We start from the raw sequence: 14,966 nt of genomic DNA on the forward strand, positions 1-14,966 counted from the left end.
CGGGACGGGATCCCAGGGTTGTAGCAAGCAGCTCTCTGACACTTGCTGACCTTCTTTTTTTTTTTTAATTTTTTTTTTAACGTTTATTTATTTTTGAGACAGAGAGAGACAGAGCGTGAACAGGGGAGGGGCAGAGAGAGAGGGAGACACAGAATCTGAAACAGGCTCCAGGCTCTGAGCTGTCAGCACAGAGCCTGACGCGGGGCTCGAACTCACGGACCGTGAGATCATGACCTGAGCCGAAGTCGGATGCTTAACCGACTGAGCCACCCAGGCGCCCCTGACCTTCTTTTTTTAAAAAGAGAGGGCGCTTTGGGTGATAATGAGGTATCAATAGTAACCACAGATCCCTGGTGGGGGATATTGATAAGGAGGGAAGCTGTGCATGTGTTGGGGGCAGGGGGCACTTGGGAAATCTCTGTACCTTCCTCTCGCTTTTGCTGTGAACCTAAAACTGCTGTAAAGAAACAAAGTCTTAACAGAAAAAAGAGAGAGAGAGAGAGAGAGAGAGAGAGAGAGAGAGAGAGAGAGGCAAGTCTCCGTCTCAAAGCCTTGGCAGGCAAAATTTTCTGACTCAAATTTAATGTTCTATTTTTAACTGTATTAATAATTATGGTAATCTTCATTCCTGGAAAATCTAACTCATTTACAGTATGATATAAAGACTCCTTTCTAAATAGGTTTAAAAACAAAAGGATGGGGCGCCCGGGTGGCTCAATCAGTTGAGTGTCCCGCTTCGGCTCAGGCAGTGATCTCGCTGTTCACGAGTTCGAGCCCTGCGTCAGGCTCCGTGCTGACAGCTCGGAGCCTGGAGCCTGCTTGGGATTCTGTGTCTCCCTCTCTCTGCGTGCCCCTCCCTGGCACACAGAGACACACTCTGTCTCTCTCTCTCTCTCAAAAAAACCTAAATAAACATTAAAAAAAATTTTTTTAAGAGAATAAAAGGTTAATTTGAAGAAAAATAGTTAACTAAATAAACTTACAGATGCGAGAGGGTATGTAGCAAATGTTGCTAAGAGAGTACAAGAGTGACCGAAGCCTGGGGAACTGAGTGGGCCTTGTTCAACCCTCTCTTTTTTTCAGGAGCTAAAATTAGAGTTACACTTAAAACTGGTTAAAGTAGGGGGGCCTGGGTGGCTCAGTTGGTTGAGTGTCCGACTTCAGCTCAGGTCATGATCTCACGGTCCGTGGGTTCGAGCCCAACGTCGACTCTGTGCTGACAGCTCAAAGCCTGGAGCCTGCTTCAGATTCTGTGTCTCCCTCGCTCTCTGCCCCTCCCCCGTTCGTGCTCTGTCTCTCAAGGGTGAATAAACGTTAAAAAAAAATTTTTTTTAATGGTTAAAGCAGTAAATTTTATATGTGTTTTACAAAAATACACAGTTTAAAATGTATTTTTTCAATTAAGAAAAATTAGGCCCAGAGAGGTTATGTAACTTGCCCAGGGTCACAGAGCCAAATAGCATCAGCAGCAGGAGAAACTCCAGGTTTTAGTCCAGTGTTTTCTGTTACAGTGACAGATGTTGGGGACTCACTCTAGGGCAGTAAAGATGACGCTGACCCGGCCTTCCCAGCCCCTCATCCCCACGGTCCCCTGCCCCTCACCATCACAGGCAGGGCAGCAGTCACCCCTGGCGGGGAAGGGGCACTGAGCAGGTGCGCAGGCCCTGGGCTCGCAGCTGACGTTGCCCTCCCAGCAGAGGCAGACGTGGCACGAGGCAGTGGGCGAAGGGAAACGCTCCCCGCTGGCAAAGTCCTTCCCCTGGTACAGGCAGCCTAGGCGGGCAGGCAAGCAAGGTGGGAGCAGTGGCGGTCGTGGTGGCCGTCTGCCAGGACCACGGCTCCGCTGGCCCTGCCAACCGGGCGGTATCCCCCACATTCTTAGTGAGAACCCCGATGTGGGAGTGGTGGGCCCGGAGGAGGCGGGGGGGGGGGGGGGTACTAGGGTCGCACAGTGTTAGGGGATGGAGGAAGGGGGACATGTCATAAGAGGGGACGGAGTCGGGTGAGGCTGGGGGCAGAGCTGGAGGGAGCAGGTGGGGGTGGGGTGCTGCCTAGGCCGGGAGGGGGCGCCAGTTACCGTCGCAGGACGGGCAGCAGGGCCCTTGGCGCGGGTGGGAGCAGGGCGCAGGCGGGCAGGGCAGCCGCTGGCAGGACACAGAGCCATCGAGGCAGAGGCAGCGGCGGCAGGGGTCGTCGGGCTGGGAGAAATGCTCTAGGTGGCGGGCCGGGGCCCCGCCCCCTGGCCGCGGGCAGCCGGAGGAGGAGGCTGCAGAGAGCGCGCGGCGCGTCAGGGCTCCAAGGAGAGGCCGCGGAGGCTCCCCCCTCCCTCCCATGCGGATCTGCCCGAGGGGTGTGCGCATCCTACCGGGGCACTGCGGGCAGCACTCTCCGGGCAGCAGGACCGGCTCTGGACACGGCAGCGGCGGGCAGCGGCGGGTGAGGCACTGCACGCTTCCGCTCTGCAACAGAGGGCCCACGCCAGGCCGGTTAGTGGTGGGAGGCTGAGGAGACCCCCACCCCTCTGACTGCCACCTTGGGGGCCCTCTCCTGGTCTCCCAAGTCCCACCCCTACTCCCCTAGCCTCCTCCTCTCACCCAGGTGGCAGACTCACCAGACAGCGACACTGACGGCAGGGATCAGACGGGTGGGGGAAGTCTGCTCCGTTAGGGTACTCTTTCCCGCCAAAGGCACAGCCTGGGGGAGGGGGGCAGCTATAGGCCTGGGAGGGGCCCATTCCTCCCCGGGTAGACTGCCCTTCCGACCCTAAAAGCCCGCAGATGGGGCCAAGCCATCCCAGGAGACCGGCCCCCCCCCTTCCCCATGGCATCCACCTCACCATTGCAGTTGTTCTGGCAGCAGGTGCCAGGCAGTGGATGGGCACAAGGGGCCCTGGGGCAGGCCCGAGGCCGGCAATGGGCATGGCCTTCCTGACACCGGCACTCCTGGCAGGGGTCTCGGGGGTGGGAGAAGCTCTCGCCATCCACAAATACTTGTTCCTCCAGAATGCAGTCTGAGCATTGGGGCAGGGAGAGGGGCAGGAGTGGGGGCGAGGACTGACAGTTCTAGGCATGGGCTGGCAGCCCATCTATCCTTGGAGTCCAGGGCCACTGAGGAAATGCCAGCAGGAAGCACCACGGAGAGAGTGGAAGAAGGGTCTGTGTATGCTGGCATGGGTATCTCTCCGAGCACACGCTCGCATGTGGAGGCATATTTGAGCCCATTTACCTGATGCATGTGTGTATGCCTCTGAGGGTGAACAGCCAAGGAGCTCGTGCATGAACGTGCCTGTGTTTGTGATACACGCTCTGGTACAGACTCTCCGGGAGGGCGGGGCGGGGACCAGGTTACACTGCATCCTAGCACCCAGTCTCCTGCGCATCAGACCCAAACGTTTGTGGCATGGAGCTGCTTTATATAGACACAGGGATATATCTGACCGGTAAGGGTACTGGAGGAGGAAATACAGAACAGGAGGGAAGGGACATACAGGAACACGAAGGGATAAACATCTCTCTACTCTCCCCCCTACCCATACCCTGTGAGTTGCAGAAAGTCCAAGCTGTGTCTGAAAACAACTCAGAAGGCTGTTGCTTGCTAGGGTATCTGTTGAGCCCGTGGGGCCATGGGAGAGCTGGCTCTGGGGCCCCCAAGCCAGACAGGTGTAATAAGCACATACCTGGGCACCTGGGGCAGCACTGGTCGGGTCCACTCTGAGGCCTGGCACAAGTTGTGGGAGGGCAGTCAACCAAGGAGCACCTCACAGTCCCAGCCTGGGAGCAGGGGAGAGGGCAATGGGGGTGGGCTCCAGGAGGGGCTCAGCAGGGCAGTAGCAAGCCTGGGGTGGTACCTCGCAGCGGCAGGCGCGGCAAGGGCTATCCGCGTCCGTGAAGTTCCGCCCATTGGCATACACTTGGCCGTGGTAGGTGCAGCTCTCACAGCTGGGGCAGCAGGCACCTGGGGGAGGCAGACTGCTCAGAGCCCAGCTGATCCGGGTGGGCTGGACAAAGCAGGGGGAAAAGGCCAGATCAGGGTGGGGCACTCACCGGGGAGCTGGGTAGGGTGCTGGCAGGGGGGTGGGGAGCAGAGCACAGCCCCACACATGGGCACGCCATCATGACAGGAGCAGGCCGTGCAGGGCTGACCATCAGGCTCCCACTGGACCCCCTCAGCAAACTCCTCTCCATCCAGCACGCAGGCTGCCGCAAGGGGGGCTGTCACCATGGCAACCGAGACACCTGCTGCCACCCCTGACCTTCCCAGACCACAGGGCCCTGGCTCTGCCAGGCCTACGGTGGCCTCTAACCCCACGCTGGGAGTGGCTGGTGGACCGGACAGTGCCCCCCTTATTGTGAAGGAACCCCTCCGTCTTCAGCGCCTGCGAGCAGCACTCCTTTGAAGCTGTTCCTCTTTCTCTCCCTCCCCACACATACCTGGGCAGAGCTGGGGGCCAGAGTCAGGCAGGGTGCAGGGGGCAACCGGGCACGCCTGCTCCTCACAGGACACCTCGCCAGCCTAGGAGGGATGCCGGGTGAGAGGTCCTCAAGGGGTGAGACAGATCTGGGGTGTGAGAGGGCGCGACTGGCTACCTGGCAGGAGCAGCGGATGCAGCGCCCCCTCTCTTGGAGTCGGAAGGTCTCCTCACTCTGGTACTGGTGTCCCTGGTACTCACAGCCTGGTCAGGAGGACAGGGGGACCGGGGGCAGGGCTGGAGGCTGATGGGGAAGCCTCACGTCACCTCAAAGCATCCACCCCCCTCCCCAACCCTGATGAGCCAGCCTCCCCTACCTCCAGGATCAAGGGCCCCGCCATGGTGCCCAGTGTGCCATGAGAAGGTGAGAACGTGACCCTCACCCGTGGTGACGGGAGCCTAGGCCGATCAAGGATTTGTCCTGTACTTTTAGTTCAAGGGAGCTTCCTGTAGGTCTAAACGCCCGCCCCCGCCCCCGTCCCGAGCCTCTCTTGGGCCAGTGCTTGCCCCTCTCCCGGTGACTTGAGTCCCCAGCTCACCATCACAGACTGGGCAGCACTGGCCAGGCATCCTGCCTGGGTGTCTGCAGGGCACGGGCGGGCAGGGCAGAGGCTCACACTGGACACTCCCGTTCTGCCAACAGGGCCTGATCAGCATTCAAGAGGCAGGCCCAGAAGCCAGGCCCTCCCTGCCAGGCCAGCCACACTCACGGCACAGTGGCAGCGCGAGCAGGGGTCCCCAGAGCTCACGGGCTCTCCGCTGCGGTACTCCCGCCCATTTAGGAAACAGCCTGTTGGGGAATAGGGTGCCTTAAAGTCCTGGCCTTCATGGGAGACTGAGCTGGGCCACAGGTGAGCTTTCTGGACCCCCACTCCAGACTCACCATCGCACAGCGGGCAGCAGGTGCCTGGACGAGGCCGGGCAGGGTACGGGCACAGGCTGGAGCATTCTCGCTGGCGGCACTGAATGTGGCCCTCCTGGGAGGGGGCACAGCGGGCAGGGGAAGGGGCCGTTAGAGCTCCGTCAAGTGGCAGAAATGGCAGTCGAGTTCCCATGATGCGCTTACTAGATGTTGTTATGAGTTGAGCTGTGCCCCCCTCCAAATTCATATGTTGAAGTCCTAACCCCTCGCACCCCAGAACACGACGTATTTGGAAATAGGGTCACTGCATATATAATTAGTTAAGCTGAGGTCATACTGGAGTGGGGTGGCCCCTCCAAAAACTGCGTCCTTAAAAAAGGGGAAATTTGAACACAGACACACACACAGGAAGATCAAGGCAGAAGCCAAGGGATACCAAGGACTGCCAGCAAACCACCAAAAGCCAGGAGAGAGGCCTGGAACAGATTCCCTCTTACAGCCCTCGGAAGGACACCTTGACCTTGGACTTCTGATCTCCTGAACCACGAGATGATGCATTTCTGTTGTTTAAGCCAAACCCCTTTGCGGTACTTTGTTATGGTGGCCCTAGGAAAGTAATACAGATGTATAACCCAGCACGTTACTGAAGCTCTCTGTGACTCAGTTTACCCATCGGCAAAGACAGTAAATAGTCCTGTCCTCACAGCCTTGTTATGGGAATGAAATGAGATATGGCGTCCGGTGTGACAGCCACCTCTGGAAGCTGGCGAGTCAACAGTAGCTGCTGCTACTCGCCACGGCTGTTCCCAGACAGACCCCTGCCCTTTGAGTTCCCACCTTCATCAGGGCTCACTATGTCCAGTCCCGTAAGTGGGCAGCCAGTGACTCTTCTCACAGGTGTCGGGAGGGTGGTCCATGTGAACAGAGAAGGGAGGCACGTGGTTGCAAAGGGGATGGATGCCCCATGGCCTTGGCAGTGGAGTCTTCAGACCTTGGTAGGCTGTCAGGAAGCTGTATGGCTCTGGCTTGAAACACAACCCTTCTCAGGACGCTCCCTGCCTGGACATGAGGTTTCCACGTCCCCACCTTCTTCCCCCCAGTCTTCGCCCTGACTGTTCCCTACACCTGGTGTCTTAGTCCACTTGGGTTGCTGTAATGAAATCCCATAGGCTGGGGGGCTTATAGACAACAGAAATTTACTTCTCCCAGTTCTGGAAGTTGGGAAGTCCAAGATCAAGGTGCCAGGAGATTCAGTGTCTGAAAAGGGCCGGCTTCCAGGTTCCTAGACACCTGCTTTTTCACTGTTTTCACGTGGCTGATGAGAGGAGCTAGCTCTTTGGGGTCCCTTCTACAAAGACACTAATCCCATTCATGAGGGCTCCACCCTCATGACCTAAGCACCTCCCAAAGGCCTTACCTCTAAATATGATCACCTTGGGGTTAGGATTTCAACATATGAACTTGGGGGAGACACAAACATTCAGTTCATAGCACCTGGAATGTCTTCCCCCATTTTTTCCTGCTTAAATGCTACTCACCCTTTAAGACCTAGGTAAACACCATCCCTTCCATGAAGATTTTCTAGATCTGTGTTGCCCAGTAGAAACATAACACAAGTCGTAAGTCATTTTAAATTCTCTAGTAGGGGTGCTTGGGTGGCTCAGTGGGTTAAGCGTCCAACTCTTGATTTTGGGTCAGGTCATGATCTCATGGTTGTGAGATCGAGCCCTGTGTCAGGCTCTGTGCTGGGTACGGAGCCTGCTTGGGATTCTCTCTCTCCCTCTCTCTGCTTCTCCCCTGCTTGCACACACATGCTCTCTCTCACTCAAAAAAATAAAATAAGTTAAATTACTCTAGCAGTCAAATTTCAAAAAGGAACAGATGAAACTGAATATTAATATATATTCCATTCAACTGACTATATCTAAAAGTTATTTCTTTTTTAAAAAACTTCAAAATATGTTTATTTATTTAAAAAAATTTTTAATGTTTATTCTTGAGAGAGAGAGAGGGAGAGACAGAGACAGAGCATGATTTGGGGAGGGGCAGGGAGAGAGGGAAACACAGAATCCGAAGCAGGCTCCAGCCTCTAAGCTGTCAGCACAGAGCCCGATGCGGCGCTCGAGCTCACGGACCACGAGATCATGACCAGACCCAAAGTCAGATGCTTAACCGACTGAGCCACCCAGGTGCCCCTATTTATTTTTGAAAGAGAGAGTACCAGCAGGGGAGGGACAGAGAGAAAGGGAGACAGAGAATCCAAAGTAGGCTCCACATTGTCAATGCAGAGCCCAACTCAGGGCTCGAACTCACGAACCTCCAACCATGGAATCATGACCTGAGCTGACGTCGGTTGCTTACCCGACGGAGTCACTCAGGCACGCCCCAAAAGTGATTTCAACATAAACTAGCAATGAGATGTTTTATATTCCTTTCTTTTGTCCTAAGTCTTTAAAATCCCACATTTTGCACTTCAGCCCATCTCCAACTGGACAGCTACTTTCAAGGGCTCAGTGGCCACATGCGGTGGTGGCCACAGACGGGACAGCGCAGTTCTAGATGTCTCCATGTAATCTGCATTTCTCTCTCCCCCGAGCTGTTGCTGCCTGTCATATCCTGACCTGCCTCACTTCCGGAGCTTGCAAGCTCTTTGGGTTCATTTGCAAACCCACGCTGCACATCTACGATGCTCAGAACTGGGCATACAGGTGGGCACAGCCCCATCCTCACCCTCATAGCGCCCAGGATCAGGTCTTCTCCACCTCTGTCCCCTCCCAGTGCATAGGGGATGTGCTCAGTGAAATGAAGGGATGAATATGGTTGGCCTGGGGATGGGGAGGGGTGAGGGGTGTGGGAGCAGCGGAGGGACTCACCAGGCACCGGCAGATCCGGCAGGGGTCCCCAGGGGCAGTCCACTCTTGGCCATGATCCCAGCGAGAGCCACCTTCCGTGCAGCCTGGGGTTGAGGTAAAGATGGGCACAGAGGAAGCCTGGTAGGAGCCGGCCTGGATAGCAGCTTCAGCCGGCCCCTACCCTCTTTCACATGCCCTGAGCCCAGACCAGACCAGGCCATGCCTCTGCCTAGACTCCTGAGGGCTTCCAGTGCAAGGCCTCCCGGGACCCAGTGTGGCCACGCCCACCTCCCCCCAGCTCTTGGCCCCTCCTCACCTCTCGCTGTAAGCGTTGGCCATTCGCATACATTTGCACCTTCCCGCCTACCACACACCCACCTCACATGACTGTCAGTCCCGAGCCTTTGTGCAAGCTCTCCTCTCTTCCTGGAATGCCCTCTGCCTTATTCCACCCTTCCCCTGGCTAACTGCTCTTTATCCTGAAGGTTCACTCAGGACGCGCTGCCTCCAGGACGCTTTCCTTCCTGTGTCCAGGCTGGATTAGGTCTCCTTCCTCTGAGTGTCCACAGTGCCCGGCACCTGCTTCTAATACTGCCTTTGCGACAGTACTGGTGTGTGATTCAGTGTCACCCTCTACTGGTCTTCTTGGAGGGGGGGTCCCCTTGTGTCTTCCGTGCACATAGCAAATGAAAATGCTCAGCATTTATCAAGGTATAGAATGGCATTATCCACACCTCACAAATGGGGAATCGAGACCCAGAGTAACTCCCTCAGGAGTACCCGGCCACGAAATGGCAAGGGCGGGATTTGAGCCCAGGCACCTCAGCTCCAGAGCAGCGTTGGCCAGGCATCGCTTCCCCACTGACCAAACCCCTCAGGTCAGGGCCAGCAGAATGGGCTCTGGAGTTGAAGAAATGCTGTGACGTCCCCACCTGGAGCTCTACCAGGGAAGGGTCAGGGCTCTCACCTTGGCAGGTCGGGCAGCAGTGGCCAGGCCTCAGGACTGGCTCAGGGCAGGGGCTGGGTGGACACTTGATGGGCGCACAGCGAACCAGGCTCCTCTGTAATACACCAGTCGCCGTAAAGCCACCCGGTCTGGCTCCCAGACAGGGCAGGGTGGACAAGCGTCAGACATCCTTGGAGGGGTGGGGCACAGGACCTCGATGGAGGGTGAGCCTCACCGGCAGGAGGTCTTGGGAGGTATATGAAAGAGCAGCAGGTGTGACCCAAGGGGGAGCAGGGAGAGTATATGGAGGAGCAAGGCCTGAACGAGGCGGGTGCAGACTCACCAGGCAGGAGCATTGGAGACAAGGGTCGGCGCTGGACAGGAAGTTGGCCCCCTCTTCATAAGGCCGCCCCTCATACTCACAGCCTGGGGAGGGTTGTCAGGATGACAGGCCGGTCAGCAGAGAGCAGGGTGAGTGGACATCACCCAAGGGAAGGCATGACCCCAAGTAGGTACCGGACCCTCCGGGGCTGAGGGGATGGAGGGGCAGGGTGGGGCGAGAGGTCACCTGGCCGGCAGACAGGGCAGCACTCCCCAGGTGGGGTGTAGCTCTCCAGGCAGTTGAGCTCTGCACATGAGGGCCCCTGGCAGCGCACGGTCCCTGCCTGCAGGGCAGACACTGAGCCCTCCCTCCCTCTCCACTGCCCGAGCTGAGTTACTCCGCAGGCCTGGTGGGCCTAGCAGGCTGCAGGCCTCGAGGCCTGGGTGGCAGCAGCAGCTCTGTCTGGCCCCCAGATTGGGCTCGGCATGCCGAGCATCAGGGATGTGCGTGGTGGCCGGGACTAGGCTCTGATTCCCTTACCTGGCAGGTGCAGATGACACAGGGCTCTGGTTGCCATGTTTCCCCATCCCTGTGGCCTCCAGGGCAGCCTGAAAAACCAGGGCCAGGCCCCCGAGTAAGAGACCCAGGGTACTGGAACCAAAGCACCCACCAGGGAACCACATCAAAGGGCACCGTTCAGGGGGCGCCTGGGTGGCTTAGTCGGTTAAGTGTCCGACTTCAGCTCAGGTCACCATCTCGCGGTCCGTGAGTTCGAGCCCCGCGTTGGTCTCTGGGCTGATGGCTCAGAGCCTGGAACCTGCTTCCGATTCTGTGTCTCCCTCTCTCTCTGCCCCTCCCCCGTTCATGCTCTGTCTCTCTCTGTCTCAGAAATAAATGAAAAAAAAAAAAAAGGGCCCCATTCAAGAGACAGATTTTTGTATTTACTACAACTTTCCAGCAGATGGCAGTAAAGCGTCTGACTCAAGCATAATCAGATTTCCACTATTTTACAATAGATGCAAGTGTTGAGGAAAGGGTGCTTTTTAAAAAATTTCACGGAAGATATCATATGAGCTAGCAGTGGCCTTGAGGCACCACGTGTCCTGAAATCTGTGTGTGCGTGTGTGTGTGTGTGTGTGTGTGTGTGTGTGTGAGAGAGAGAGAGAGAGAGAGAATGTGTGTGTCCCTTTTCTTTGGGATCCATCAACTCCCAAGACTCCATTCCTCATCTCTGGCCAAGACTCCCAGTCTACATTTCCAGACCTCGTTGGTCTCCTGAGCCTCTGACCCACCCTGTGCCCCATCAGCTGATATTCTGCCACGTAAAGTACAGGATGCCGGGTCGAATTTGAATTCCACGTAGACGACCCATATTTTTTTTAGTATAAGTATGTCCCAAATATTGCATGAGACCGACTTACACCAAAAAAGTATGTGTTGTTTATGTGAAACTCAAATCTAACAAGGCATCCTGTATTTTTTGGGGTAAAGCAGGCAACCCCATCTCCCTGACTCGGAGCTAGTAACATCCCCCAGCAGAGCCACTGCCTCCTGCCTCCACTTCCTCCCAGTTCCCTTCATGTCACTGGCACCACTGCCTTCCTAGTTCCCCACTATTGCATGGGGTCTAACCCACCAGCTCCTGCCCATTGTTTTAGAAACACCCCGCCCTCTGCAGACACTGCCATCCCTGGCTCCATGCCTAGACAACCACTGTACTAGCCCGCTAACGGGTTCTGTCTGCATCCAGTCCATACCAGATGGTTAGTCCTAAAACACTCCTTTGAACAAGCCACACTCGGGCTCTGCAGCCTTCAATGGCTCCCCATTGCCCACAGAAGAAAGTCCAAAATGCAAGGCTTACAGCAGTCTGTTACCACTGAGCCTCTGGCAGCTAACCACATACTGCCCTTCTTTACGTTCTCTTACTCTATTCATTGGATCTTAAATCTTGTGTTATGTTGGCTGTTTATTTTCTCAACTAGATTAGAAGCTCCCTGGGGGCAGGAAAAAGATCATACAGAGCTTTTGGATCGGTCCCAGGCCGGAGTGAGTATTTGCTGGCTATGCTTCCGTTCTGAATTCCCTAACTACTGCCAGAGTGGGTGGGCAGGCACTCTCTGGGCATGTGGCAGGGGGCAGGGGGCAGACGATGGCTCTGGGGGCCCCAGAATGAGTGCAGGAGGCGAGGCTGGCAGGAGGCTGACCTGGCTCACAGTGAGGACAGCATGTTCCTGGCTCCGGGCAGGGTCCTCTTGGGCATGGCTTCTGGGTACACGTTATGGTTCCTTCCTGTGGGGAAGCAGACTAGTGGCTGCCCAGCCATCAGAACCCCGAGGGCCTGGCCTCCAGAACTGAAACCTCACCCCAGGCTGTGACACACCAGAGGAGCACGAAGTTGAGGCAGCTCAGGGTACATGGGCTACCTTCGGTCTGAGGGCAGGAAAGAGACACCCTACCCCCACTCCCATCATCTCCTACTGCTCTTGGCCCCCAGAAAGCATCTCTTCCAGGTGCCAGCAAGTTCCCAGAGTGGAGAGATCCTAGGAAGGGAACTGAGAACTTCCTCAACGGAGGAGCGAGGAGGGAAAGGCTGGAAGAATGTGGATGTGGAGCCGAGTGAGGGGGAATAGGCAGGTAGATGACAGGGACAGGTGGATGGGCAGGGACACTGAGGGTCCACAGGAGAGGGGGCATGTAGGAAGACAAGCAACTCCATCCTCTCTGCCCTCCATGCCACTGTTTGCCAGGCCCAAATCAGAGAGGTTTGGGGGCCCCCACCATGTGCGTGTGGTGGGGGGGGGGGGGTTAAGCCCCAGAAAACATAGCCACTTGGAATCAGCCGGAGCCACTGGCGGCCAAAACTTTGGGGGAGGGGCAGGCAGACCCCATTACATGACATTGAGCACACCGGGTCGCAGTGGCTGGTAGCTTAAGTGAAGCAGGTGAGGGGGCCAAGTATGGGATATCCAGGTGGGTCGCGGGAACTCACCAAGCAGTGACAGGTGGTGCAAGCATCCGGGGAGAAGGTCTCCCCGTTGCCATAGGTCTGACCATTGTGGCTGCAGCCTGGGGAGAAGATAGTTCTGAGCTGTCACTCAGGCACTCGCGGCCATCTCTAGGTGCCGAGGTGGTCCTGGCAGGCAGACAGGGTGGCACTCACCGTGGCAGTGGGGCAGGTCGGGCTTGGGATCACAGTGCACGGCCCCATCCTGGCAGACACAGGCGGTGCAGGTGTCAGGCTCCCAACGAGCACCCTCGGGCCAGGCCCGCCCCAGCCCCCAGCACTGGGGAGACGCTGGGCGGCATTCACAGGACTCCAGCTGCCTCACCCTCGCCTGCAGCTCTTTGTTCTGGGGAAAGAGGGAGAGGGGAAAGTGGGGGGCACTGGCTCAGCTCCCCGCTACCCAACACATCCCGCAGATTTGTAGGGTGTGAAGACCGAGCAGGACGAGAAGGAAATCTGACAGTTCCAGGGGAGAGGTGGGTGCCCTCCACACAGCGTCCAGTTTAGACACAGTTCTCAGGACCTAGAGTCTGGACAGGCTCCCAGAGGGACATGGCGCGCCCAGATCTCTCATTTGGGCAGAAGGGGACCCGATCCCCTCTCTCTAACAGTTTAAGTCCTTTACCCATCCAAACTCTTTCCTGATGATGCCTTATGTATCGTAGGTCCTCCATAATATTTGTCAAACACATGAAAGAATACGAAAGTCTAGATGGAAAAAACAAATACTCTGGAGGCTCTTCATTTATATGAAAGAATTGATGTGAAGAGCTGTTCATATAAGAATTTCTCCATGTACGTTTAAAATAAAACTCGGGGTGCCTGGATGGCTCAGTCGGTTAAGCGTTAGACTCTTGATTTGGGCTTAGGTCAGGATCCCAGGGTCGTGGGATCAAGCCTCGAGTCAGACTCCACACCGAGCATGGAGCCTGCTTAAGATTCTCTCTCACTCCCTCTGCCCCTGTCCCCTGCTCTTGTTCTTCCTCTAAAATTTAAAAAAAAAAAAATAAATAAATAAATAAATAAATAAATAAATAATAAAAGCAAAAAACTGGCATTAAAAAACTAATAAAATAAAACTCTGTTTCAGAGTTCCCGGGCCCCCTCCCCCAAGTCCAATCCTTCTTTCCTCTCACTACACAAGACCTGCCCTTCCCCCCCACACAAGCCCTCCGGCCTCCAGCACTACCTGTTCTCCGAGTTCCATCATCTGGGCCTCCAGCCTTTCCAGTCGCTCCTCCAGGGGGCGCCACTGCTCCTGTGGGGCCCCAGCATGGGATGAGGAGCGGGCTGGTGCCTGCTGCTGGTAGTCCTGGATGTCAGCAAGCCCAGGGGGCTCCGGGAGGATGACCCCACCTGAAGAGCACAAGAATCCAAGGTGGGCCTGTGGGTGAAAGGTTTCCTAGCAAGGTTTCCTGGGTCCTGTCTTACAAACCATGCAGGGAAGGAGGGGTCGCCCCGTGGCCCACCCCTGTCCATCTGCCCACCTACCTTCCAGAGAAGGAGATATGGTCTCTGAGGGTGCTGGCATGGAAGCGTGGAAGGAGAAGGGAGAAGGTGAATAAAAGTGACCCAGACCAGCTTTCCCAAGTAGCAAGAACCTCGGTCAGGTATCAGCCCCAGGGCCCCTGACCTGCTGGGGATATGAGGGGGAGTGTCTAGACCGGGGCCTCCCTGTAGCCTCCCTGATGCTGCAGGGGTCCCCAGCCACGGGGAGCGTGTCAGGGTCATCCATCTTGACATGGGTCAGGGTCTTGGCCAGGGTTAGCCCCGGGAGCTGACAAGTCAGACTGGGAGGGCCCAGAAGCCAGTGCAGGCTGCAGGGCAGGAGAGGGAGACGGACATATGAAAGGCGGGGCTGCTTTATGGGGCCCAGGGTCTGGTGTGGGCAGCCCTGGCCCCCCAACTGCCTGTCCTCACCTGTCAGCAAGGGCACTGCTTCCAGAGAATGTGCACAGGGAGGGGCAACTGCTCCCTCTGCTCCACCCCCACCCCGCGTCCAGCCTTGCCACTATTTCCAGGCCTGTGGTAGAGGGGCCTGGGGACCCCCACATTGGGACCCTGTATTCTGTACCCGACAGAGGTTCTTGCTACTCGGGAAAGCTGGTCTGGGTCACTTTGGTCCACCCAGGGCTGCCTTCTCCTCCTTCCACGCTTTCAGGCCAGCACCCTCACAGACCATTTCTCCTTCCCTGGCAGGTGAGTGGGCAGGTAGACAGGGGTGGGGCACAGGGTGACCCTCCTCCCCTGCATGGTTTGGAAGACAGGACCCCACACTGGGCAGCGTGGGCTGCATTTCTTGAAGGGTTGGGGGAAGGAGTTGGGAGGGCCCCACTAGCTCCCAAGGCACCAGGCTGAATAAAGACAGCCTGTCCCTGGTTTTTTGATGACACTGTGTCAGAGAAGGGGGTTTCTCTGAGTTCAGGCCTGAGGTTGGACAGCCATTTCCACCTCACTTTAACCCCTCCCCTTCAGTCAGGAAAGTAAAAACCGTGGGGCGGGGATAGGC

General features: G+C 56.6%; 1 protein-coding gene across 6 annotated transcripts in view; it reads right to left on the minus strand.

Annotated features, from left to right (window-relative positions):
* The window catches only part of KCP (kielin cysteine rich BMP regulator), a 39,565-nt gene that overhangs the window by 10,106 nt on the left and 14,493 nt on the right, over window positions 1-14,966 (minus strand). For all 6 annotated transcript variants that reach the window (XM_053897948.1, XM_053897947.1, XM_053897946.1 and 3 more), the window contains exons 5-26: window positions 13,647-13,813; window positions 12,614-12,803; window positions 12,443-12,519; window positions 11,658-11,742; window positions 9,991-10,058; window positions 9,697-9,793; window positions 9,472-9,554; window positions 9,150-9,243; window positions 8,204-8,286; window positions 5,352-5,445; window positions 5,179-5,258; window positions 5,008-5,101; window positions 4,587-4,672; window positions 4,431-4,512; window positions 4,044-4,196; window positions 3,848-3,954; window positions 3,677-3,770; window positions 2,837-3,010; window positions 2,612-2,694; window positions 2,366-2,459; window positions 2,078-2,266; window positions 1,603-1,773 (exon numbers count right to left, since the gene is read on the minus strand). In XM_053897948.1, the coding sequence (XP_053753923.1) occupies window positions 1,603-1,773; window positions 2,078-2,266; window positions 2,366-2,459; window positions 2,612-2,694; window positions 2,837-3,010; window positions 3,677-3,770; window positions 3,848-3,954; window positions 4,044-4,196; window positions 4,431-4,512; window positions 4,587-4,672; window positions 5,008-5,101; window positions 5,179-5,258; window positions 5,352-5,445; window positions 8,204-8,286; window positions 9,150-9,243; window positions 9,472-9,554; window positions 9,697-9,793; window positions 9,991-10,058; window positions 11,658-11,742; window positions 12,443-12,519; window positions 12,614-12,803; window positions 13,647-13,813 (2,445 nt within the window). The remainder of the gene's footprint in view (window positions 1-1,602; window positions 1,774-2,077; window positions 2,267-2,365; window positions 2,460-2,611; window positions 2,695-2,836; window positions 3,011-3,676; window positions 3,771-3,847; window positions 3,955-4,043; window positions 4,197-4,430; window positions 4,513-4,586; window positions 4,673-5,007; window positions 5,102-5,178; window positions 5,259-5,351; window positions 5,446-8,203; window positions 8,287-9,149; window positions 9,244-9,471; window positions 9,555-9,696; window positions 9,794-9,990; window positions 10,059-11,657; window positions 11,743-12,442; window positions 12,520-12,613; window positions 12,804-13,646; window positions 13,814-14,966) is intronic.

The sequence above is a fragment of the Panthera pardus genome, unplaced genomic scaffold (genome assembly GCF_024362965.1).
Source record: "Panthera pardus isolate Hobbes unplaced genomic scaffold, ASM2436296v1 HiC_scaffold_8, whole genome shotgun sequence".
NCBI lineage: Eukaryota > Metazoa > Chordata > Mammalia > Carnivora > Felidae > Panthera > Panthera pardus.